Raw genomic sequence first — 26,996 nt, 5'->3', positions numbered from 1 at the left:
TTGTATCATAATCTTATGCATACTATTTGCTCAGCTAAGTATATATGAAAATGAAATCATTTTTAGGAATCATATGGAAGAGGATTAAGCATTTTCTTTTTTTTTTTTTTTCAATACTGGGGATTGAATCCAGGGGCATTGTACCTCTGAACTACATCGCCAGCCCTATTTTTAACTATTTATATTGACACAGCTTCTCACTGAGTTGCAAAGGGTCTCACTAAGTAGCTGGGACTGTCCAAGAATCGCAATCCTCCTGTCTTTGCCTCCCAAATGCTGAGATTACAAGTGTGTGCCACCGTGCCCAGCTAAGCATTTTCTTTAGTTTAACAAATATTTAATAGTTATTGTAGAAAGTATGAGGTATGAGGTAGAAAGATGATACAGAGATTAATAAAAGAGCCAAGCATAGTGGCAAATGCCTATAATCCCAGTAGTTGGGAGGCTGAGATGGGAGGATTACATGTTCCAAGCTTAGCAAGACCTTCTTAACAAGACTTTGTCTCAAAAAATGAAAAGGGCGATGGGAGTGTAGTTCAGTGGGAGAGCATCTCTGGGTTCAGTCCCCAGCATCACACACACACATACATACATGCACACAAGACCTGCTTAGAAATCATAAAGAGCAGGCTGGGCATGGTGGCGCACGCTTGTAATCCCCGTGCTTGGGAGGCAGAGACAGGACGATCGCGCAGGTTCAGAGCCAGCCTTGCTGGCTTAAGAGACCCTGTTTCCAAATTTTTAAAAAGTATAAAATGGGTCTGGGAGTGTAGCCCGGAGGTAGAAGGGTTTCCAGGAATCCCAGTACCACCAAAAGAAAAGAAAAGAAATCATAAACAGCATAGGAAAGAATTGGATGGAGGCTTTTTTCCCAAAAAATCTTATGAAATCAATTTTTTTAATTTGCTGAAATTAAGCCAATTAAGAAAATAGCTGACATTTATTGTAGTTCTTCTCTACCACAGTATTATTCTATACTTACATTTATTAACTCATTTGACCTCATAACTACTCTGTGAAGGTAGGTTATTGAATGTATTTTATATATTAGGAAAGTGAGATTATCCAAATTCACAGCTTGTAAATAGTGTTGCTGGGATTCATGTTAAGACTGTTATTCCATAATCTGAAGCCTCTCAATTAGGACAACCATTTAATTAATCAGTTTATTTATTGTGGTTGAAGATTGAACCTAGGGGCCTTCCACCTCTGGGCTTCATCCCCAGCCGCCCCCCCTTTTTTGCGATATTGGGGGCTGAACCCTGGGGCATTTTACATCTGAACTGTATCCCCAGCCCTGTTTTATTTTTATATGGAAACAGTCTCACAAGGTTGAGGAGAGTCTCACTACTTGCTGAGGCTGTCTTCAAACCTGCAATCCTCCTGTCTCAGCCTCCCAAATACTGGGATTACAGGGTACACCACCACGCCTGGCTTATGTACATTTTAATAGTCTCCATATTATTTCTTTTTGTAGACTGTATCAGAATTAGATAAATATTTAAGTGTTGATAATAAAAGGCCTTCCAAGACAAAGATACAGGTACATTTAAAAAGTGCTGTATTGTGGAAATTTCTTTTTTCTTAAGTGCCATCGATGAGTATGATAATGAGCCTGGCTTTGGAACCACTGCAAAAGTAGACTACACTAGAAGTTCAATGACATTTTAGGCCTGACATAATTTTGTGGATGTTATCAGTAAATGACTTTATACTAATTATTTTTAGCAGCTTGTAACTTTTCTGTTTTTTTCTTTTCTTATTTCTCTACAGTACTTTAGGCCAACGTGGCTTCATTCATACAGATGAACCAAGGATTGGGATAGCAGTATAAAATTAGAACCAGACAGCTGACTGCCCAGCAGGATGCCATCAACTAACAGAGCAGGCAGTCTAAAGGACCCTGAAATTGCAGAGCTCTTCTTTAAAGAAGATCCAGAAAAGCTTTTCACAGATCTCAGAGAAATTGGCCATGGGAGCTTTGGAGCAGTATACTTTGTAAGTGCTAAAGGCTAATGTCAGAGTCAAAAATAATATAAAGAGATAAAGAATTGCTGAATAGAATAAACACTCATTATTTTCTTATAGCATGTTTCTTATACCAGATATGTTCCCAAACATAAAGCAAGCAGTTTTGCAGCAGGTACCAGTTTGATGTCCTCCTATTCACTTTTGTTCTGACACTACCTGGAAAGTGTCAGGTCCCACAGGCTGAGGGTTGAGTTCCACAAGATCGCCCCCCCCTCAGATGCCAGCTGAAAGCTACAGCTATCAATCTGGGTTCTCACAGTCCCCTCCTTGGGTTTGATTAGTTTACCAGAGTAGCTTACAGCATTAAGGGAAGCAGTTTTTATATTATTCTAAAGGGGTATTTGTAGCCGGGTGTGGCACACACTTGTAATCCCAGTGCTTGAGAGGTTGAGACAGGAGGACCACATAGGTTCAAAGCCAGCCTCAGCTACTTAGTGAGGCTTTAAGCAAATAAAGTGTAAAATAGGTCTGGGAGTATAGCCTAGAGGTAGAAAAGCCCCTGGGTTCCACACCCAGTACTACAAAAAACAAAATATAAATAAATAAAAATAAAGGAGAGAGAGAGAGAGAGAGAGAGAGAGAGAGAGAGAGTGTGTGTGTGTGTGTGTGTGTGTGTGTGTGTGTGTGTGTGTGTGTGTTTTATACAGGGAATTGAACCCAGGGACTTTCTACTTCCCCAGCCCTTTTTATTTTGAAACAGTGTCTCAAAGTTCCTGAGCTGCTTGCTAAATTGCTGAGGCCAGCCTTGAACCTTCACTCTTCCTGTCTCAATTCTCCCAATACTGGGAAAAATAGGCATATGCCGTAGCTCTCAGCTATGAAGGATTTTTTTTTTTTTTTTTTACAGTACTGGGGAGGGAACTCAGGGTCATTCTGTCCTCCAAGCTACACCCTTAGCCCTATTTTTTTTCTTATTTTGAAATAGTGTCTCACTAAGTTGCAGAGGACCTGACTAAGTAGCTGAGGCTGGCTGTGAAGATTCTCCTGTCTCAGCCTCCCAAGTACTGGAGTTACAAGCATGTGCCACCATGCCTGGCTTATAAAGGATGTTTTAAAGAATACATGTTTATTTCTTCATAGAGTTAGATGAAAAGATAATGTGGAGTGAGGCCTAGAATGGTCCCTAGTGCAGGAGCATCTGTCCTTATCGAGGTAGGGTGTATCACTTTCTTGGCATGTAGACATGTTCTTGTCTATCTTAATTCAGTCCTGTTTTTTTCTTTATTGTAATGACTGATTAGCTCATTGCCTACTATTGATTAACTCAAACTTCAGCCTCTCCCTTCTGAAGCTGAGGGGTGGGTATTAAATCCTCTAAACATGTGTTTTCTCTGGACAACCAGCTCTTCATCCTGGAATATGGATGTACTATATTTTTCTGTTCTATTTATAGGACAATTTGTATTTTTGTTCTTAATGATAATATAAGGGATAATGAGCTCTAGATTATGATTTCCAACTGAATTAAATATACCTATGTTAATTTCATTGAAATTCACAGAATTGAAAAACTTGGGACTTAATGGGTTATGGTAAGCTCAAGTATGGTTGAAAGGAGTTTGTTGTCATTAACAAGACTGTCTTTCACCTTTATAGCAAAGCTATTCTGGAACTGTTTCTAGAACCAAGGAGCAAAGGCCAAAATTTTAACAAAAGACAGAGTTGAGGGAGATTAATATATTCTGCCCTAAATATATTTCTTTAGAAAATTTGAGTTGGTTAATCAGGGAAATTATATATTTCTGCAGACTCAGAAATGGCTCTTACAAGCCATCCTTTGGTTAAAAAAAAAGTTTACATCCATTTATGTTGGTAAACATGGCACACAGAGGATTTTCCATCTAAAACTTCTCCTTCATCTGTTTAGGAAAGATCATTTCACAGAAATAAAAGATTGGGGCCGGGCGTGGTGGCGCAGGCTTGTAATACCAGTACTTGGGAGGATGAGACAGGAGGATCGGGGTTTGTGAACAGCCTTAGCTACTTAGTGAGGCCCTTTGCAACTCAGACCCTATTTTCAAAATAAAGAATAAAAAATAGGGCTGGGCATAGCTGGAACGGTAGAATGCCCCTGGGTTCCAACCCCAGTACTGTCAAAAATAAATAAATAAGTAAATAAATAAAAGATTGGGTTTCTGATACTATACTTGGCCCAGAAAGATTATAGATGACTTACTTGGGAGACTTTATTTAATAAGTCAACCTTTTTTTTTTTGCCTTTTTTCCCTTTAATCAGCCTCTATATCTTGCTATCACTTAAACCAACAGGAACCTCAAGCTCCTATTTTTTTCTCAAAATGTTAAGGTTCAACTGTCACTGAATGAAGTACTAAGGAGTTCCAGGAGAGAGGGGCCAGTTGGGACTTTAACAAACTTTGCAGAAATGAATGGAAGGAGCCGGGCGTAGTGGCGCTTGGGAGGCAGAGACAGGAGGATCGCGGTGGTTCAAAGCCAGCCATGCTGGCTTAAGAGACCCTGTTTCAAAATAAAAAATATAAAAATAGGTCTGGGAGTGTAGCCCGGAGGTAGAAGGGCTTCCAGGAACCCCTGTGCCACCAAAAAAAAAAAAAAAAAGAAGAAGAAAAAAGAAAGAAAGAAAGAAATGAATTAAAAGATGTGACAGAGACAGCACTTCTTTTTTTTGTGTGTGGGGGGTACTGGGGATAGAACCCAGGGGCCTTCTATCTCCAGACTCTTCTATCTCCAGACCCTTTTTTTTGTTTTTGCACTGGGGATGGAATCCAGGGGCATTCTGCCTCTGAGCTATACCCCCAGCCCTATTTTTTATTCTTTATTTTGAAACAGGGTCTTACTGAGTTGCAAAGGGCCTCACTAAGTAGCTGAGGCTGTTCTCGAACCGTGATCCTCCTGTCTCAGCCTCCCAAATGCTGGGATTACAAGCATGCGTCACCATGCTCGGTTTCCAGACCCATTTTTATTTCTTATTTGGAAACAGGGTCTTGCTAAGTTGCTGAAAGCCTCACTAAGTTGTTGAGGCTGACTTCGATTTGTGATCCTCCTGTTTCAGCCTCCCAAGTATTGGGATTACAAGCATGCATCACCACACCTGACTTTTTTTTTTTTTTTTTTTTTTTTTTTTAAGGCAGAGACACATTTAAGGGAGAATGAGGACTAGGGTTATCTTGAATGAGATGTGCTTTGATAAAGCAAAGGATACACATTCAGGGAAGAATGTGGGCTGTCTGGAGAGTAAAAGACATTTTTGGGGTTCTTAGGCTCTTTTATATTTCAGTTCTGGGGATTGAACTCAGCATTTTACCTTGGAGCCACAACCCCTTCCCCTCCCCTTTATTTTGCAGTACTGGGGATGGAACCCAGGGGCAAACTACCTCCGAGCTACATCCTCGGTCCTATTTTTTTAGTCTCTATTTTTGAAACAGGGTCTCACTGAGTTGCGAAGGGGCTTGCTGAGTAGCTGAGGCTGTCCAGTGAACCACGATTCTCCGGTCTCCACCTCCCAAATGCTTGGGATTACAAGCGTGCGCCACCAGGCCCAGCCCTCATCCCGTATTTTGATTTTTAATTTTGAAATGGTCTCACTAAATTACTGAGGCAGGTCTCAAACCTATGATCCTCCTATCAGCCTCCCAAGTACTGGGATTATAAGCATGAGCCAACATGCCCACTTCTCAGGCTCTTTTAAAGGTAATTTGGTGAAAGGTGAGCATGGGAAAGTATGTGAGGATGATACTAGTCCAGTGATCACAAGATTGTTTATGGTGGTCTGCTGTTTTTCCAGATTCTTAGGTTACCGAATCCATCTGATCAGTAGTTGTTCTTGGAAAGTATGTTAGATTTTAGGTTTCTTAAAATATCTTATCCATCTTTGCTTAATCTATTTACTATGTGTACAAGGTCATTTTCATAAGCAAGTTAATTTATAGTGACTTTTAAGATTTATAAACTGGGTTTAGTGGTGCACATTTGTAATCCCAATACGTGGGAGGCTGAGACAGGAGAATCACAGGTTCTCTGCCAGCCTCAGCTACTTAGTGAGGCCCTCCCTCCCAACTTAGTGAAACTCTGTTTCAAAACAAAGAATAAAATATAGGGATGGGGTATAGCTTGGAGGTAGACTGCCCCTGAGTTTCATTCCCAGTACTGCAAAGGAAAAAAAAGATTTATAGAAGGTGAGAAATATCTTGGTTCAGAGCCTGAATTTTTTTATTTATTTATTTATTTATTTATTTATTTATTTATTTATTTATTTATTTATTTTTCTGTGGTACTGGGGGTGGAACCCAGGGGCTTTTCTACCTCCGGGCTATACTCCTAGACCTATTTTATACTTTATTTGGAAACAGGGTCTCACTAAGTTCCTGAGAGCCTCACTAAGTAGCTAAGCCTGGCTTTGAACCTGTGCAATCCTCCTATCTCAGCCTCCCATGCACTGGGATTACAAGCCTGATCCACTACGCCCCGCCAAGAGTCTGCACTTTAATTCATAGTACTCAGCCTGTCAAATACTCATACTTTGAGATATTTTTTTCTGAGCCCAAGGGTCCTGTTTTCAATTTTGAATATATACCTAAATGTGGGATTATAGATTCTTATCAATTCTTTTTTTTTTATTCTTAGCAATTCTGTTGATATTTGAGGAACTGTCAAAGTGCACCACAGCAGCTATTCCAATTTAGTTCCCACAAGCTGAATTAGGGTATTCTAATTCACATCACACACAGTAGCTCTTGTTATTTTGATTAGAGCTACTAGGTGTGAAGCATTATCTCACTATAGGTTTTTTTGTTTGTTTGTCTTTTGTTTTTTGTGGGGGTTTTTTTTGGTGGTACTGGGGATGGTACACTCCCAGACCTATTTTTATATTTTTTATTTGGAAACAGGGTCTCTTAAACCAGCGAGGCTGGCTTCGAACATGCGCGATCCTCCTGTCTCCGCCTCCCAAGCATGGAGATTACAAGTGTGCGCCACCATGCCCATCCTCATTATAGTTTTGATTTGTATTTCTCTAATGCCTGACTGTGTTGGGCATCTTTTCACTTACCACTTCTGTTTCTTCTTTGGAGAAATGTCTAATCAAATACTTTTGCCCATTTATAAAGTTGTTGTTTGTTGTTTAGTTGTAGTAGCCCTTTCTATGTTTATTAAATCCTTTTTTGTTTTACTATGCTTGGGGTCTAATCCATGGTCTCATTTGTGCTAGATATATCCAGCCTAGGATATTAAATCTTTATCATGATTTACAGATATGTTTTCTATTTTGTAGTTTATCTTTTCACTTTCTTAATAATGTCATTTGATATAAAAAAAACTGTAAATTTTGATGAAGCACAAATCTGTTGTTACTCATGCTTTTGTTCTTGTGTCTAAAAATCTATTGCCAAGTTGGGTATGGTGACACTCACCTATAATCTCCAGCTACTCAGGAGGCTGTTGCAGGAAGATTACAAAATGGAAGCCAGCCTGGGAAATTTAGCTATTCCCTGTCTCAAAATAAAATTAAAAAGGGCTAGAGATTGTAGCTCAGAGGTAGAATGCTTGCCTAGCATGTTTGAGACCTTATGTTTATTTTGTAGTACCAAAAATTTTAAAAGAAATGTATCACCAAAACCAGTGTCATGAAGATTTACCCCGTGTTTTTTCTTCTATGAGGTGGGTTTGTTGTGGTTTTTTTGGAGGGGGGGGGTTACTGGGAATTGAACCTAGGAGCATTATATCTTTGACCTCTACTCCCAGATCTATTTTATTTTATATTTTGATACAGGTTTTCACTAAGTTGCAGAGTGCCTCATGAGTTTGCTGAGGCTGGCTATACCTGGTCTCCTCATGTCTCAACCTCCCAAGTACTGGGATTACAAACATGTGCAACTATGCCTGGCTTATTTTTTATTTGAAATAGGGTCTTGTTAAGTTACTGCACTCTGGCATTGAACCTGCAATCCTCATGTTTCAGCCTCTTAAATACTGAGATTATAGGTATGTGCCTTCATGCCTTGCTGCGCTCTTTAATCTTTTTTTATTTATTTATTTATTTTTTTTTTTGGTGGTATTGGGGTTCCTGGAAGCCCTTCTACCTCCGGGCTACACTCCCAGACCTATTTTATATTTTTGAAACAGGGTCTCTTACGCCAGCGCGGCTGGCTTCGAACCTGCGCGATCCTCCTGTCTCCGCCTCCCAAGCGCGGGGATTACAAGCGTTCTCTTTAATCTTTAAGAATATTTTTTGCTTTAAAATGTGCTTTGAGCCGGGTGTGGTGGCGCACACTTGTAATCCCCGCGCTTGGGAGGCTGAGACAGGAGGATCGCACACTTTCGAAGCCAGCCTCAGCTACTTAGTGAGACTTTCAGCAACTTAATGAAACCCTGTTTCCAAATCAAATATAAAAAAGGTCTGGAAGTATAGCCCGGAGGTAGAAAGCCTCTGGGTTCCACCCCCAGTACCACCAAAAAAAAAAAAAAAAGTGCTTTGAGCCAACTCTTGTAATCCCCGCACTTGGGAGGCAGAGACAGGAGGGCGGAGACAGGAGGATCACACTGGTTCGAAGCCAGCCTCACTGGTTTAAGAGACCCTGTTTCCAAATTTAAAAAAATATATAAAATAGGTCTGTGAGTGCAGCCTGGAGGTAGAAGGGTTTCCAGGAACCCCAGTACCACCCCATCCCCCCCAAAAAAAAGTGCTTTGAAAGCTGGGGGTGGTGGTACAAGTTTGTAATCTCAGTACTTGGGAGGATGAGACAGGAGGATCACAGGTTCAAAGCCAGCCTTGGCAACTTTGCAAAACTCTCAGAAACCTACTGAGGTCCTGTTTTTAAATAAGAAATAAAATCAGGCTAGGAGTGTTGCTTGTAGGTAAACTCCTGGGTTCAATCCCCAATGCAAAAAAAAAAAAAAAAGGGTGCTTTGAGCCAAACATGGTGATGCATGCTATTTGGATTTGGGAGCCTGAGATAGGAGATAGGAGTATCACAGGTTTGAGGCCAGCCTCAGCAAATAGTAATATTCTCATTAATCTCATGAGACCCTGTTTCAAAATAAAAATAAAATTGGGCTGGAGGTGTAGTTTGGAGGTAGAATTCCCCTGGGTTCAATCCCCAGTGACTGACTGCCTGTCTCTGTGTCTGTCTGTCTGTCTGTCTGTCTCTCTCTCTCTCTCTCTCTCTCTCTCTCGCTCACACACACACACACACACACACACACACAGCTTTGATATTAATCAGATTATTTTCTTTGACTTTTTTTATTCGGTTTTTTTTTTGTTTGTTTGTTCAGTATTTCTGGAGCCTTGTGTCTAAGTGTTTCTCTGTTATATAATCCATGTCATTGAAATTTCTTCTTCTTATTATTATTATTATCATTAGGTGTTTAGAAGTTGTAACCAGGGCCTTGCACATGCTCAGCATTGTGTGCCACTGAGCTTCATCCTGGGGCTCAAGCAATCCTCCCACCTCAATCTCCAGAGTAGTTTGAGCTGTAGACATGCACTTCCATGCCCAATTATTATTATTTATTTATTTATTTTTAATTTTGCAGTACTGGGGGATAGGACCCAGGGGCATTCTATCTCTGAGCTACACCCCCAGCCCTAGTTTTTTTTTTTTTTTTTTTTTATTCTTTATTTTGAAACAGGGTCTCACTGAGTTGCAAAGGGCCTCACTAAGTAGCTGAAGCTGTCTGCGAACTGTGATCCTCCTGTCTCAGCCTGTCTCAGCCTCCCAAATGCTGGGATTACAAGCGTTCACCACACACCCGGCTCTTATTTTTGTTTTAATTGTTTTGCCCATTACTAATGTTGTTGAGTTTAAGTGTGTTGTTTTTCTATTTATTTCTGGATTTTTTCCCATGTGTTCTTCCTTTCCTTTCTTACAGTGCTTTGAATTAATGAAGTTTTTTTTGTTTTAAGGTATAGGTTTTTATTATTATTCAAGTTTGAAGCCAATAGATCAAGAAATGTCTGCCATTGCGCTGGGCGTGGTAGCATACACTCGTAATCCTAGTATATGGCCGAGGCGGGAGGAGGGCAAGTTCTGAGCAACTCAATGAGATCCTCTTTCAAAGTGAAAAATAAAAAGGCATGAGGGTGTAATAGTAGAGTACCCCAGGTTTATTTCCTAGTACTGGAAGAGAGAGAGGAAAAGAGAATTCTGTCTTTGGGAAAATAGTTGTAATATTCACAAATCTCAAGAGAAAGGGGTGTCCTGCCATAGAGAGCCACACTTAGAAGTGCTAGAGAAGGTCAGAAGGTGGAAGAAGGGAAAAAACATGGGTAAGAGCCTTTATTATAGTTTCTGTGGGAGGAAATAGGCAAGACAGGGTAAACAGTTTTAGGATTGGCTACTTAAATAATTTCAGCAGATTCTGTTGGCATGGAATTGTTCCCATTTGTCTTATACCTGGTCCTGGGACAATTCCAGCAAGAGAGTTTCCCAGAGTGTGAGAAAGCTTGGTAAAAAATGTACAATCTCTGTACATTTATATGGATTGGTTTGTATATCAAGCACATGCTTACTTGGTATATCTAGGAATCACCTAACTCTGGGGAATGGAAGTGAGCTCGTGTGTAGGTGTCAAAGCATCAAGAAACAGAAAATAAAGGAGGCCAGGCGTGGTGACGCACACTTATAATCCCAGCGTTCGGGAGGCTGAGACCGGAGGATCACGGTTCGCGGACAGCCTGAGCTACTACTTAGTGAGGCCCTCTGCTACTTAGTGCGACCCTATTTCAAAATAAAGAATAAAAAATAGGGCGGGGGTTGTAGCTTGGAGGTCGAATGCCCCTGGGTTCCATCCCCAGATCCGCAAAAAAAAAAAAAAAAAAAAAAAAAACAGAAAACAAGGAATGATTAATATATTTTTTGCTGTATTTAACCTTTTGATAATATTCTTATCAGTTGCCCTAGAGATAACAGTATTCCTTGTCTTCTGGAGGTTCTGCTTCTCTCTTTAGTCTTCCAACTGCTATTTTCTGCTTGGTCTGTAGGAGTCTTATGTTGATGAATATTTAAGAGTTGTCTATTACTTGAGGGGAATTGGTACATTTTTTAATTGCTTGTCAGCTCTCTTTTTTGATATTATCCCCTTTACAGCCCTAGACTTTGGCCTGTCTTCTCTGGCTTGATTTTCTTACTGGACTTGGATTTTCCTTACCCCAAGTGTAGGGATGAAGTTGGGATAAAATTGGACTCACTTTGCTTACCATTCTTTTCTCAAGGATTCTAATATCTAAAGCCTTGTTGCTCTCCAATAATTTTGTATAATTATTTCTTATATATTGACTGTTATTGTGCAGTTTTTGGCTCCTGCCCAGACTCAGCAATTTAGCAAGGCCCTCAAGAACTTAGGCCTTGTTTCAAAATAAAAAATAAAATAGGATTGGGAGTATAATTCAGAGATAAAATGCCTCTGGGTTCAATCCCTAGCACCAAATATACAAATATATTTGTAATATATATATTTGGTATATGTGTGTGATATTATGTATACTTTTATAGGCTTTTTGTATATCCTTCTATAAAGGTATACTGAAAAGTATGGGCTTTTAGTAGGTTTTCTTTCTTTCTTAGACCTACCCATATGACTTATACAGTGGGAGATATTTACTGTCTTCTTCCTTTTATTAAAAGGACTAAATTAAGGCAAAATGAAGCCAGGTGTGGTGGTGCACGCTTGTAATCCCCACGCTTGGGAGCCTGAGACAGGAGGATCGCACGGGTTCGAAGCCAGCCTCGGCTACTTAGTGAGGTTTTCAGCAACTTAGTGAGACCCTGTTTCCAAATAAAATATATAAAATATATAAATATATATAAATATATATAAATATATTTATATATATATAATATATATAAATATATATATAAATATATAAATATATAAATATATAAAATATATAAAATATATAAAAGGTATGGGAGTATAGCCTGGAGGTAGAAAGCCTCTGGGTTCTACCCCCAGTAGCATAAAAAAAATAAAAAATAAAAAATAAGTTAATTAAGGCAAAATGTCACTGAATTAAAAACTTTCAATGAGCCGGGCCTGGTGGCAGACACTTGTAATCTCTGTGCTTAGGAGGCTGAGAAAGGAGGATCGCACAAGTTTGAAGCCAGACTCAGCTACTTAGTAAGATTCTCAGCAACTTACTGAAAACCCTGTTTCTAAATAAAGTATAAAATAGGTCTGGGAGTATAGCCTGGAGGTAGGGGGAAAAAGCCTCTGGATTCCACCCTCAGTACCACAAAAAAAAAAAGAAAAAATTTAATGAAATATGAAATTGCATTGTCCTAAATCTAGAGTTTAGCCAGTAGTAATTCCTTTTTTTTTTTTTTTTTTTTGTGATATTAGAGATTGAACCCAGGGGCATTCTTGTTTTTGTTTTTGTTTTGTTTTTGTTTTTGTTTCTGGGGTTCCTGGAAACCCTTCTACCTCTGGGCTATACTCCCAGACTTATTTTATATTTTTATTTGGAAACAGAGTCTCTTAAGCCAGCTTTTTTAAAAATTTGTGATATTGGTGATTTAATCAAGTGAAGTGTTGTTCAACCTCTGAGCTATATCTCTAGTTCAGTTTTACTTTTTATTTTGAAACCATCTCACTGAGTTGTTGGGGGCTTCACTAAATTGCTGAGGCTGGCTGTGAACTTGCAATCCTCTTGTTTTAGCACCCCAAGTACTGGGATTACAGGAGTATACCACTGCCGCCAGGTGCTTTTTTTAAAAAAATAGCATTAGGGAGAGCCAGGTGTGGTGGCACACGCTTGTAATCCCAGCATTCGGGAGGATGAGACCGGAGGATCGCGGTTCACGGACAGCCTCAGCTACTTAGTGAGGCCCTCTGCAACTCAGTGAGACCCGGTTTCAAAATAAACAATAAAAAGTAGGGCAGGGGGTGTAGCTCGGAGGTCGAATGTCCCTGGGTTCCATCTCCAGACCCGCAAAAAAAAAAAAAAAAAAAAAAAAAATATATATATATATATATATATATATATATATATATATATATATAGCATTGGGGATTGAACCCAGAGATACTCTACCTGTGAGTTAAATCCCCAGCTTGATTTTATTTCTTACTTGGAAACAGTGTCTCGCTAAGTTGCAGAGGGCCTCACTAAGTTGTCAAAACTGGCTTGGAACCTGCTATACTCCTATCTCAACCTCTCAAGTTCTAGGATTACAAGCAAGCGCATCACACCTTGCTTCACTGCTCCCATTTTAAATCATTCTTATTAGTTCATTAAAATTGATTCCAATTATACCTCTTCCACAGGCAGTTTTGTGCTTTAAAACAAAATAATTAGTTATATGTATTTACTTGTTAAAACTCAGTCTTTGTTCCTTTGTTTTTCTGTATAGCATCTAGTTTGTTTGTAGACCTGTAGCCTATTTATTTTGCCTTTTCTCATTTTCTCTTGCAGTTAGAATAGATGACATGTAGTATTGTCCGTGTGTGTGTGTGTGTGTGTGTGTGAAGTAATTTGAGTATTGGGAATTGAACCCAGGACATTCTACTTCTGAGCCACACTCCCTTCCCTTCCCCTCCCTTTCTCCTCTCCTCTCCTCTCCTCTCCTCTCCTCTCCTCTCCTCTCCCCTCGTACTGCGGATTGAACCCAGGGGCATTCTACCTCCGAGCTATACCCCCAGCCCTGTTTTTTATTTTTTATTTTGAAACAGGGTCTCAGTGAGTTGCAAAGGGCCTCACTAAGTAACTGAAGCTGGCTCCACCATGCCCGGCCTTATTTTTTTATTTTTGAAATAGGTTCCCACTAAATTACTATGTGCTGGCCTTGAACCTGCAATCCTCCCATCTCAGACTTTGGAATTATAGGAATGTCCTGCCACGCCCCATTTGTATTCTTTAATTACTCATGGCTAATTTGCTTCTGAACTATACAGTATTTTATTATATGAACAAATAATTTTTGTATTTTTTTTTTCAGTACTAGGGATGGAACCCAGAGGCATTCTACCTCCGAGCTATACCCCCAGCTCTATTTTTTATTCTTTTTATTTTGAAACAGGGTCTCATTAAGTTGTTGACAGCCTTACCTAGTGTTCAATCCCAGTAAAATACACACACACACACCCCTCTCTCCCCATAGTAGAGTACTTGTCTGGCATTCTCTAGGTCCTGGCTTCAGTCCCCAGAACTGACAAAAAAAGAAAGGAAGGAAGGAAGGGAAATGGAAAAAGGTGAAATATCTAAATTGAGATTACTTTGAAGAAGATATACAAAAGGTTAAGAAACACATGAGAAAATGTTCAGCATCCTTATTGATGCCCTTGGGTTCAATCCTTAGTACCACAAACAAAAAAGAAGAAAAAAAAAGAATATACCTGTTTACACCTGTTGGTCAAAATCAAGGGACTTAAAAGATAATTAAGTAGAGAACTTTTTGTTTTTTTTAGTGTACTGGGGATTGAAGCCAGGGGCATTCTACCTCTGAGCCACACTCCTAGCTCTATTTTTTATTCTTTATTCTGAAACAGGGTCTCAGTAAGTTGCAGAAGGCCTCACTAAGTTGCTGAGGCTGGTTGCAAACCACGATCCTCCTGTCTCGGCCTCCCAAGTACTGAGAATACAAGCGTGAGCCACCATTCCTTACTGAAAAAAATTTCATTTCTAAGCAGAAATTAACATGGATCTCTTTCACCCTTTACCATAATGGTGAAATGTCTCTTAACGAATCTTCTAGCTATTCAAATTGAAATGTATTAATTCTTTCCAGGACCCATTTAGTGGTGCACAGATGAAAAGTGGACCAAATGGACCAGCTTCTTTCTTTCTTAGCAACTCTTCTAGGGATTGAACCCAGAGGCATTCTACCTCAAAACTCCACACCCAGACCTATTTTATTTTTTGTTTTGAGACAGATTCTCTTACCTGAGAGTCTCTCTACATTGTGAAGGCTATCTTTGAACTTGTAATCCTCCTGTCTCAGCTTCCCAAATACTGGGGTTACAGACATGTGCAACTATGACTGGCTGATGCTGTTCTTTTTTTAAAAAAATAAAATTAGCCAGACATGGTGGCATATGCTTGTAATCTCAGCATTTAGGAGGCTGAGACAGGAAGATCCCGGTTTGCAGACAGCCTCAGCTATTTAGGCCCTTTGCAACCCAGTGAGACCCTGTTTCAAAATACAGATTAAAAAATATGGCTAGGGGTGTAGCTCATAGGTAGAATGCCATTGGTTTCTATACCCAGTACCGCAGTTAAAAAAAAAAAAAAAGAAAGGAAAGAAAGAAACAGGGACTCATTAAGTTGTAGGGGGCCTCAATGAGGCTGTCTGGGAACTGTCATACACCTGTCTCAGCATCCCAGATGCTTGGATTACAAGCGTGCGCCACCATGCCCGGCATGATTTATTGTTTTGAAGAATTATATTTGTAATGTTGGTTTTCCCTTCTTCCTTCTTTTCTTTTCTTTTTGGTCCTGTAAACTGAACTCAGAGGCATTCTACTTGCAAATTAAATCATCAGCTTTATTTTTTTATGTGGAAACAGAGACTGGTTAAATTGTTGAGGGCTGGCCTTAAACTTATCTTTCTTTCTCAACCTCATGTACTGGGTACTGGGATTATAGGCCATGACTGGCTCTATTATTTCTTTTCCCACTAGAAGCAGTGTTTTTGTTTGTTTGTTTTTGTTTGTTTGTTTTGGCAGTTCTGGGGATGAAACCTAGAGGCATTCTACCTCTGGGCTCCACCCCCATCCCTATTTTTTATTCTTTTTTTTTTTTTTTTTTTTTTTGTGGGTCTGGGAATGGAACCCAGGGACATTTGACCTCCGAGCTACAGCCCCTGCCCTATTTTTTCAGTCTTTTTATTTTTGAAACCCGGTCTCACTGAGTTGCAGAGGGCCTCACTAAGTAGCTGAGGCTGTCCATGAACTGCCATCCTCCAGTCTCTGCCTCCTGAATGCTGGGATTACAAGCGTGTGCCACCACACCCGGTCTGTTTTTTATTCTTTATTTTGAAACAGGGTCTCATAAGTTGCAAGGGCCTTACTTAAGTAGCTGGGGCTACCCACAAACCACTATCCTCCTGTCTCAGCCTCCCAGATGCCAGAATTACAAGCATGCACCACCACCATGCTCAGCTTTATTGATTGATTGATTGATTGATTGATTGAGGTACTGGGGGTGGAATCCTGGGGCTTTTCTACATTCGGGCTATACTCTCAGACCTATTTTATATTTTATTTGGAAACAGGATCTCACTAAGTTGTTGAGAGCCTCACTAAGTAGCTGAAGCTGGCTTTGAACCTATACAATTCTCCTGTCTCAGCCTCCCAAGTACTGAGATTACAGGTGTGCACCACCACACCTGGCATCTAGAAGCAGTTTGATGTCCCCTTTGACATGGTAGTTTATAAATGCTTTTATTCTCCAACAAATGCTTACTCAAATTTAATCTGTTTACAATGGTACTTTGTTTTTTAGGCACGAGATGTGCGTACGAATGAAGTGGTGGCCATCAAGAAGATGTCTTATAGTGGAAAGCAGTCTACTGAGGTATGTGAAATATATAGACTCTTATTGACATGTGGGGATAGAACCCAGGGGCATTCTACCTCTGAGCTACACCCCAGCTCTATTTTTACCAGCACCATTTTTATTCTTTATTTTGAAATAGGGTCTCACTGACTTGCAGAGGGCCTCACTAAGTAGTAGCTGAGGCTGTCCACGAATCACCATCTTGTCTCAGCCTCCCAAATGCTGGAATTACAAGTGGGCTCTACCATACCCAGCTGACATACTTCTTTTAATTGGAGAGAAATGGTAGGAATTTTTAATGACTGAGATTCATAAAGAAAAGTTTACTAATTTTAAATGTATATCTCACTATATCTCAGTGAATTTTCTTTCACAAGCAGATTGTACCCATTTAACTACTACTGAGAGCCATAAAGAAAACATTAATGGCATCCCTAAAGCCTGCCAGCATGTGTCTCCTTTTAGTTTTGTAAGCTGTGTTTCAAAATATTATTCTATGGTTTTTCTATGTTTATTTTGGAGGTGTAATTAATTTCTTAAAATGGAAGTAGAGCCACACATGCTTGTAATCCTAGTACTTGGGAGGCTGAGAGAGGAGGATCCGGGTTCATTGCCAGCTGCAGCTACTTAGTGAGACCCTCTGAAACTTAGACCCTGTTTCAAAATAAAGAATAAAGCCGGGTGTGGTGGCGCACACTTGTAATCCCTGCTCTTGGGAGGCGAGACAGGAGGATCACACGGGTTCGAAGCCAGCTGCACTGGCTTCAGAGACCCTGTTTCCAAATAAAAATATAAAAAAATAGATCTGGGAGTATAGCCTGGAGGTAGAAGGGCTTCCAGGAACCCCAGTACCACCACCAAAAAAAAAAAAAAAAAAAAAAAATCAGATATACTTGACAGTAAATTTTATGGAATTTAATTTTTCAAATGGGTTAGAAATTTTTTAATGGTTATTTTAAATGTTAATTTTCAGACAGTATGTAAAAATTTGAAAATCCAAGAGATAAATTTTTGCCACTATATTGTACTTCAGTTGGCTAATATTCTGATTCTTTTTGGGTTACATTTATTCTGTTTAATTATTTAAATTTATTTATAAAATATAATCTACTATTTTGTGTATTTGTGGTGCTGGGGATTGATCAGGGATCTAAAAATGCCAGGCAAGTGTTACACCTGAGCCTACATTTCTTTTCTTATAGCACTGGACTGGGGATTGAACCCAAGGGCATTGTACCTTTGAGCTACACCCCCACTCCTTTTTTTTTTTTCCTCAGCAGAACTGGGGTTAGAACCCAGGAGCATTCTACATTTGAGCTACACCCCCACCCCCACCCCCCTTTTTAACAATCTAAGTTGCAGAGGGCCTCACTAAGTAGCTGAGGCTGTCTGTGAACCTCTTGTCTCAGCCTCCCAATTCTGAGATATCAAGCTTGTGCCACCACGCCCAGCCCTTACCCCTATTTATTTTATTTTATTTATTTATTTTTTTGTGGTACTGAGGGTGGAACCCAGAGGCTTTCTACCTCCGGGCTATATACCCCAGACCTATTTTATATTTTATTTGGAAACAGGGTCTCACTAAGTTGCTGAGAGCCTCACTAAGTTAGTAGCTGAGGCTGGCTTCGAACCTGAGCGATCCTCCTGTCTCAGCCTCCCAAGCGCGGGGATTACAAGCGTGCACCACCATGCCCGGCTATTTTTTAAATTTTTAAAAATTTTTTGCAATACTGGGGATGGAACCTGAGGGCATTCTACCTCTGATCTACACCCCCAGCCCCATTTATTATTCTTTATTTTGAAACAGGGTCTCACTGAGTTGCAAAGAGTCTCACTAAGTAGCTGAGGCTGTCTGCAGGCTGTGATCCTCCTGTCTCAGCAAAGGGCCTTACTAAGTAGTTGAGGCTGGCCACAACCCTGAGATCTTCCTATCTCAATTTCCCAAATCCTGGGATTAAAAGCACCCTTCCCCCTCGCTGCCCAACTATAATTTTTTTTTTTTTTTTTTTTTGTGTGTGTGTGTGTGTGTGTGTGTGTGTGTGTGTGTGGTACTGGTGACTGGACTCAAGGACATTCTACCTCCAAGCTACACTTGAGGCCTTTTTTTTTTTTAATCGGTACTGGGGATGTAACCCAGGGGCATTCTACCTCCGAGCTATGCCTTCAGTCCTATTTCTTATTTTTTATTTTGAAACAGGGTCTCACTGAGTTGCAAAAGGCCTCACTGAGTAGCTGAGGCTGTCTGCAAACCTGGATCCTCCTGTCTCAGCCTCCCAAATGCTGGGATTACAAGCATGCCCCACCATACTTGGCTCCTATTTTTTATTTTTTATTTTGAAACAAGGTCTCACTAAGTTATAGAGGGCCTCACCAAGTAGCTGATACTAGCCATGAACCTGTGGTTCTCCTGTCTCAGCCTCCCAAATATTGGGATTACAAGCATGCACCACCACACCTGATTTATAACTTACTTTTTAAATCTAGAGTTTTGACAATTTGAATTAAAATTTAAAAATTAATTGTAAAGTACTTGCAACAAAATTTGTTATTTTAAATGTACAGTTCAGTAGCATTAAGTAAATTCACATTGTTGCGCCATCATTACTATATTATTCTCCAGAATTCTTTTCATTTTATACAACTGATACTCTATACTCATTAAACAATAATTTCCCATTCTGTAGCCCCTAGCAACCACCATTTTATTTTCTTACTCTTATGAGAAAGAAAGGTACTTTATATCTGTGAAGTCATTCAGTATTTGTCTTTTTGTAACTGGCTTATATAACATAACATCATGTTCTCAAAGTTCATTCATGGTATAACACGTTTCTGAATTTTTTTCTTTTCTTTTTGCAGTACTGGGGATGGAACACAGGGACATTCTACCTCTGAACTACACCCCTAGCCCTATTTTTATTTTTTATCTGGAAACAGGGTCTCACTGAGTTGCAAAGGACGTCACTAAGTAGCTGAGACTGTCCAAGAACTGCAATCCTCCAGTCTCAGCCTCCCAAATGCTGGAATTACAAGTGTGCACCACCATGCTTGGCTTTATATATATATATATATATATATATATATATATATATATATATATTCTTGCTCCTTTGGAATCTGTAGCTTATGGTAAATCCTGTTTGTAGTGATCATATTTATGGGCATGATAATATTATTATAAGATTATATAATTGGCTGGGGTGTGGTGGCCCATGCTTGTAATCCCAGCATTCAGGAGGCGGAGACCAGAGGATCGCAGTTTGTGGACAGCCTCAACTACTTAGCGAGGCCCTTTGCAACTCAGACCTTTTTTCGAAAAAATTTTTAAAAAGACTAAAAAATAGGGCTGAGGGTATAGCTTGGAGGTACAATGCCCCCTGGGTTCCATCCCCAGTACTGCAAGGGAAAAAAAAAAGCCGGGTATGGTGGTGCAGGTACAACCTGTATCTCAGTACTTGGGAGGCTAAGACAGGAGGATCATAGGTTCAAAGCCAGCCTCAGCTAGTTAGTGAGGCCCTCTGCAACTTAGTGAGACCTGTTTCCAAATAAAGAACTAAAAAAAAAAACCTAAAGGATTATATAATTTTTTTTCATGTATATGGTGCTGGATACCTAGTAGAATAACCCCGAGGCATTCTAAGTCTGAGCTACACTCCCAGCCCTTTTTATTGTTTATTTTGAAACTGGGTCTCATTGATGGACATGGTGGCTAATGCTTGTAATCCCAGTACTTTGGAGTCTGAGACAGGAAGATCACAGGCTCAAGGCCAGCTGCAACTACTTAGTGAGGCCCCGTTTCACAATAAAGAATAAAAAATAGGGGTGGGATTGTAGCTCAGAGGTAGAATGTCCCTGGCTTCTATTCCCAGTACCACAAAAATAGATAGATACAAACAAACAAACAAACTGTGTTTTGCTAAATTGTGGGTGGAGGGCCTCACTAAGTTGCTCAGGCTGGCTATGAACAAGCACTCCTCCTGTCTTAACCTTCTTTTTTTTTTTTTTTTTTTTTTTTTTTTTGGTGGTGGTGGTGTTACTGGGGTTCCTGTAAGCCCTTCTTGGCTACACTCCCAGACCTATTTTATACATTTATTTGGAAACAGGGTCTCTTAAGCCAGAGAGGCTGGCTTCGAACCTGCACAATCCTCCTGTCTCCGCCTCCCAAGTACGGGGATTACAAGCGTGGGCCACCATGCCCGGCCTCTGTCTTAGCCTTCTAAGTGTTTATAAGTATGCATCACATCTGACTATCATACATATTTTATATAAAAAACTGAACATATTTTCCTGTATTTGGTTGAGGGCTTATAAAATAACATCAGAGGTACATATGTGATCTTAAGTCTAGTACAAAACATTTTTAAAAGTTTTCTATTTTACTACTTTTCATGCTCTTAGTTATATAGTCCAAGGCAGCAATAAAGATTTAAAAAAAAAAAACTAAAATGAGAACAAAAAGTAGATTTCTAATTTCTCATACCTACTAAACCTCTAGAATTTTTGCATGTGGACCCATGGACCTGTGCTTTGTTTGTAGCTGGGACTGACCTAGTGCTCTGTACATTCTAGCACCCTATCACTGATCTACATCCCCAGTCCTTTTTATTTTCAGACAGGGTCTTGCTGAGTTGTCCAGGCTGGTCTTAAACTCAGATGCTCTTGCACCAGGCTTCAGAGTAGCTCAAATTGCAGATGTTTACCAGCGCACTATATTGAAAGACCTATATTATTTAGAGTTCCCTGGTTGCTTCTTAGAGTAACTATGTTTAGTATTCGGCCTAAATGTCTAAGGTTGTCATGGAGTAGATTAAGACCAAAGGCTTATCTGTATTAGTAGGAATTAGTGAGGAAGCATATTAGAAAAATATATAGGAAAAGTTTTTCATACTGCTTATTTTTTCTCTAAACTTTTCTTATACAATAGTTATTCCACTATTATTATAGAGCCAGGATTTAGGAATTTAAATTTCAGAGAAATTAATTCACATGAATTAAGAACAAAAAAAATCATATACACTTGTGTACCATAGCTACCAGGAAGGCTGATCACACATTTAAGGCCAGTGCTGGGCATGGGGGTATACAGTTTTAATCCCAGCATTTGGGAGGCTGAAGCAGGAGGACCATAGTTTGTGGACAACTATAGCTATTTAGTGAGGCCCCTTGCAACTCAGAGAACCTGTTTCAAAATAAAGAATAAAAATAGGGCTGGGGGGTGTAGCTCAAAGGTAGAATGCGCTGTGTTCCATCCCCAGCAACACACACACACATACACACACATTAAGGCCTTGCCAGCAATTTGGCAAGATTCTTTGTCAAAATAAAAGGATGGGGCTAGGCATATAGAGCACCCCTAGGTTCAGTCTAGTACTTCTCCTTCAAAAAAAGCACAAAGCAAACCAGTCCTACCATTTGGTAGAAGAAATAAGTCAAATACACAATAGGTGTACTTTATGTAAATTAAATGTCAATTTTTAAAAAAGAAAAGCTAGACATGGTGGTGTACACCTGTCATCCCAGTAATTGAGAGGCCAAGACAGGAGGATCTCAGGTTCTCTGTTAGTCTCAGCAACTTAGGCCCTATGCAACTTAGACCCTGTTTCAAAATAAAACAATAGAACAAAGCTTGGTGTGTAGCTCAGAGATAGAATGCCCCTTGAGTTCCATCCCCAGCATTACAAAAAAACATAAATAAAGGGTTTTTCCTGTTATTATCAGTGAGGTGATATGGTAATAGTATGTACATAATCATTTTTCTGAGAAATATAACTAAATATGGTATATAGTTACTATCAATGTAGTATGTATGTATGTATGTATGTATGTATGTATGTACTGTGGTACTAGAGATTCAATCCAGGGATACTCTACTTGGGATAGAACCCAGGACCATTCTACCTTTGAGCTATACCTCTAGCCCTATTTTTTTAATTCTATTTTGAAACAAGGTCTTACTAAGTTGCAAAAGGCCTCACTAAGTAGCTGAGTCTGTCCATGAACCATGATCCTCTTGTCTCAGCCTCCCAAATGCTGGGATTACAAGTGTGTGCCACCACACCCGGCTTATTTTTATTTTGAAACAGGGTCTTGGTAGGTTGAAAAGAGTCTCACTATTTGCTAAGGCTGTCCTCAAACCTGCAGTCTTCCTGTCTCAGCCTCTGAAGTACTGGTTACAGGTGTGTAGTAACACATCCAACTCATAAACATGCTTGATGGTATGTGAAAGAGACAGAAAGAAAGAAAGTGAAGGAAGGAAAGAGACAAAGAACAAAATAGGGCTTACAATATAGCTCAGAGGTAGAATGCCCCTGGGTTCAATCCCAAGTACCACGAAAAATATAAAAATAAACTTTTTAATTATGACATTTCATCTAAAAATTTTAAATCAAGCAAAGTTGTGTTGACCCAGAGTAGTCATTACCGTTTTCTTTTATAACTTTCTAAGAAAAGTTATCTGTTCATAATTCTTTTTTTTTTCCCACAGAAATGGCAGGATATTATTAAAGAAGTTAAGTTTCTGCAAAGAATAAAACATCCCAACAGTATAGAATACAAAGGCTGCTATTTACGTGAACACACAGCATGGGTTGGTATCTGTTCTCTGCTTGTAATTTTAGTTGGTCTTCGTTTAGAATGAATTAATTCAATATGTCTCACACTGGTTCTGTAAAAGCGTGCACAAGTATCTGAAATGTTAGTTCATACTTGGAGAGGAAGAACAACATTTTCTCAACTTATAGGCAATTAGAGATAATAGCACTTGAGCAAGTCTACTAAAGATTTTCTCTAAAATTCTCCTGACCTTCATGTATATGGTAAAAAGTCCTGGATATATTCAGTGGTACCATCCAAACATTGTTAAAACATTCATATTACTTGAGAATGAAACTTATCTTTTTTATATAAATATATTGTAATCCACTTAACCAGAAAAATCTTGGTGAAATTTGGGTATGTCCTGGTGAAATTTGAACTCACCCTGATTCTTTGACTGAATAATATTGAAGATAGAGAATTGAGATACTTTGTTATAAGAAGTAGAGATTAACTTTACCATATTGTTATGTTGGCATGCTATGGTAGTAAATCTACAATGGTATGTGCATTTTAACTGTAATTTTAAGAGTAAAAGTAAATTTTCTTCAGAGAAGAATTACCCTTCATTTTGAATAATTAATAAGCCATAGGTAATTATCCTTTTAATATACTTAGATTTGTAATGTTTGATGCGATTTTATCGCATCACTGGTGGTGATGTCTTTTTTATTGCATTTTTGATGCATTTTTATTGCATCACTGGTGAGGGGATATCTTTTTGTGTGTATGTGTGTGTGGTACTGGGAATTGAATTTACGGGCATTCTACCTCCAAGCTACATCCTCAGGCCTATTATTTATTCTTTTTTTTTTTTTTCTTTTTCTTTTTTTTTCCTTTTTTTTTTTTTGTGGATGGAACCCAAGGACATTTGACCTCCCAACTAAATCCCCTGCCCTATTTTGTATTCTTTTAATTTTGAAGCAGGGTCTCACTAAGTTGCAGAGGGTCTCACTAAGTAGCTGAGGCTGGCTGCGAACATATATCCTCCTGTCTCAGCCTCCCAAGTACTGGGATTACAAATGTGCCCTGTTTATCTTTTATTTTGAAACAATGTCTAAGTTCCAGAGCACTTCACTAATTTGCTGAGGCTGGCTAAGAACTGCTATCCTCCTGTCCCAGTCTCCCAAGTATGTGTGTGCCACTGGTGATGCCTTTTTTTTTTTTTTTTTTTTTTTTAAGTACTGGGGCTTTCTACCTCCAAGATACCCCCCTAGACTTATTTTTATATTTTATTTGGAAACAAGCTTTCACTTAAGTTCCTGAGAGCCTTACAAAATAGCTGAGGCTGGTTTCAAACCTGTGCAACCCTCCTGTCTCAGCCTCCCACATACTGGGATTACAGGCATTTGCCACCATGCCTGGCTCTGGTGGTGCCTTCTAAAACTAAGGCTATGGTTAAAGAAAAAGCATTGAACCAGGCATGCTGGCTCACACCTGTAATCTAATATGTGGGAACCATAGAAAAGAAGATCACATGTTTGAGGACTGCCTAAGCAATTTAGTGAAGCCCTCTGCAACTTAATGAGACCCTGTTTCAAAATAAAAAATGAAAATAGGCCTAGGGGGATCATTAAGAGGTAGAATGCCCCTGGATTCAATCCCTAATACTGTATGTATGTATGTATGTATGTATGTATGTATGTATGTATGTGTACGTGCACATACACACACACACACACACACACAAGTGGGGGAGGGAGGAAGGCAGTGACATTGAGCAGATTAACTGTCTCAGATTTCTCCATCTGTAAAACAAGATAATAGGACCTAGGAGTGTGTGTGGGGGGGGGGGTACTGGGATGGAACCCAGGGGCTTTCTACCTCTGGGCTACACCCCCAGATCTTTTTTTTTTTTTTTTTTTTTTTTTTTGCGGGTTTGGGGGTGGAACCCAGGGGTATTTGACTTCTGAGCTACACCCTCTGCCCTATGTTTTATTCTTTTTACTTTTGAAACAGGGTCTCACTAAGTTGTGGAGGGCCTCACTAAGTAGCTGAGGCTGTTTACAAATCGTGATCCTCCAGTTTCAGCCTCCAGAATGCTGGGATTACAAGTGTGTGCCACCACGCCTGGCCCCAGATCTATTTTTATATTTTATTTGGAAACAGGATCTCATTAAGTTGCTGAGAGCCTAAGTAGCTGAGGCTGGCTTCAAACCTGCACAATCCTCCTGTCTCCGCCTCCCAAGTGCTGGGATTACAAGCATGTGCCACCACACACCCCTGACCTAGAACTTTAATTGTGAGAATTAAAATGATTATTACATGTAAAATACCTGGCACAGGGGTGGAGAATCACTTGACCCCAGGAGTTTGAAACTAGCCTGGGCAGAATATTGGACCCTGACTAAAAAATAAGCATTATATTAGGTAATGCTAAGTTACCTAAGCATTATAAATATAATTCCAGAGAACACAGTTTTCTGCCTCTTAAAAATACTGATTTTGTTACTGTAGTTGAATAGTAACAATATATATAACATATATTCCTTTTTTATTTTAATTAGAAATTATGAAATGTACGCCTTAACAGAAGTGACTACATGTTGGCATTACTAGAGACATGTTGGCTTAATTTAATATATGCATTTGACAAATTACTAAGATAAATGATGACTAGAGTTTGTTTTACTTTGTATTGTCTTGACCTCTCGGGAATTAATTTTGTCTAGAATAGAATCTTTCTATTTTAATGGTTTTATAATTTTTCTTCCCATTTAGCTTGTAATGGAATATTGTTTAGGATCTGCTTCAGATTTACTAGAAGGTAAGTTTCTTTTTATTATTTTTAAAAAGTATTAAAAGAATAAAATAATAATTTGCCTAAGGTTTCCTTAAGTAATATTAATGCTAAGTAACTGTAAAATTTTCCAGAAAAAGTAAAATCCTCAGCCTTTTTTAGATTTGCAACATAGTTTGTGCTAGCCTTATAATTTTTTTTTTGTATGTGTGTGGTACTGGGGATTGAACACAGAGGCATTCTACCATAAAGCTACAACCTCAGCCTGCTTTTTATTTCTTATTTGGAAACTGTGTCTCACTCGGTTGATGAGAGTCTCACTACTTGCGGAGGCTGTTCTCGAACCTGTGGTCCTGTCTCAGCCTCCCAAGTACTGGGCTAATAATTGTGTACTACTATACACAGTAAAGCCTTATAAAGCTTGCATAGTAATATAAAACAGGCGTGTTTTCCTCATTGTGACTTCAGAAGCAATTTTTCTAGATTTTTTGTCAGTAAGCTTTATCTGTTCTTCTGTTCAAAACAAAGATACATGAGTATAAATAAATATACATATGATGGAGATACAATGATACCTATATGTGGCTGAGTGTGTGGCAATGTTTGTAATCCTAGTACTTGAGAGTGTGAGACAAGAGGATCCCACGTCTGTGGCCAGCCCCTGCAACATAGTAAGGCCCTCCTCATCTTAGTGAGACCATCCACAACCTAGACCCTGTTTCATGTTACAAAATTAAAATAAAATCTGACTGGCGGTATAACTCAAAGGTGGAAAGAAAGCATCTGTGTTCAGTCCCGAGCACCACACAAATAAAGAACTTCTTTTGTTACTTTTGTTTTTATAATTGTCAAAATTATTGATTATTGTTAAGTAAGAGTGAAATTTGTTGATAATTACACTTTTTTTCCCCCCGGGTCTGGGGATGAAACCCAAGGGCATTTGACCTTCAAGCTATACCCCCTGCCCTATTTTTTTTTCCTTTATTTGAAACAGGATCTCACTAAGTTACGGAGTGCCTCACTAAGTAGCTGAGGCTGTCAGCAAACCATGATCCTCCTGTCTCAGCCTCCCAAATGCTGGGATTACAAGCATGTGCCACCACATCCAACTGATAATTACACTTTAATGGTGGACATAACTATTTATACTAGTTTTTAAAGTTC

At 39.2% G+C, this 26,996-nt stretch overlaps 1 protein-coding gene across 2 annotated transcripts in view; it reads left to right on the top strand.

The window, feature by feature from the left end:
• Window positions 1-1,866: 1,866 nt before the first annotated feature.
• The window catches only part of TAOK1 (TAO kinase 1), a gene marked incomplete at both ends in the record, with an annotated part of 82,753 nt that continues 57,623 nt past the window's right edge, over window positions 1,867-26,996 (top strand). For both annotated transcript variants that reach the window (XM_080713468.1, XM_080713467.1), the window contains 4 exons: window positions 1,867-1,998; window positions 16,445-16,516; window positions 22,983-23,084; window positions 25,814-25,859. In XM_080713468.1, the coding sequence (XP_080569594.1) occupies window positions 1,867-1,998; window positions 16,445-16,516; window positions 22,983-23,084; window positions 25,814-25,859 (352 nt within the window). The remainder of the gene's footprint in view (window positions 1,999-16,444; window positions 16,517-22,982; window positions 23,085-25,813; window positions 25,860-26,996) is intronic.

The sequence above is a fragment of the Muscardinus avellanarius genome (assembly GCF_963383645.1).
Source record: "Muscardinus avellanarius genome assembly, chromosome: 16".
NCBI lineage: Eukaryota > Metazoa > Chordata > Mammalia > Rodentia > Gliridae > Muscardinus > Muscardinus avellanarius.
The sequence above is the reverse complement of the archived record's forward strand: the minus strand, read 5'-3'. Positions and strand labels throughout refer to the sequence as shown.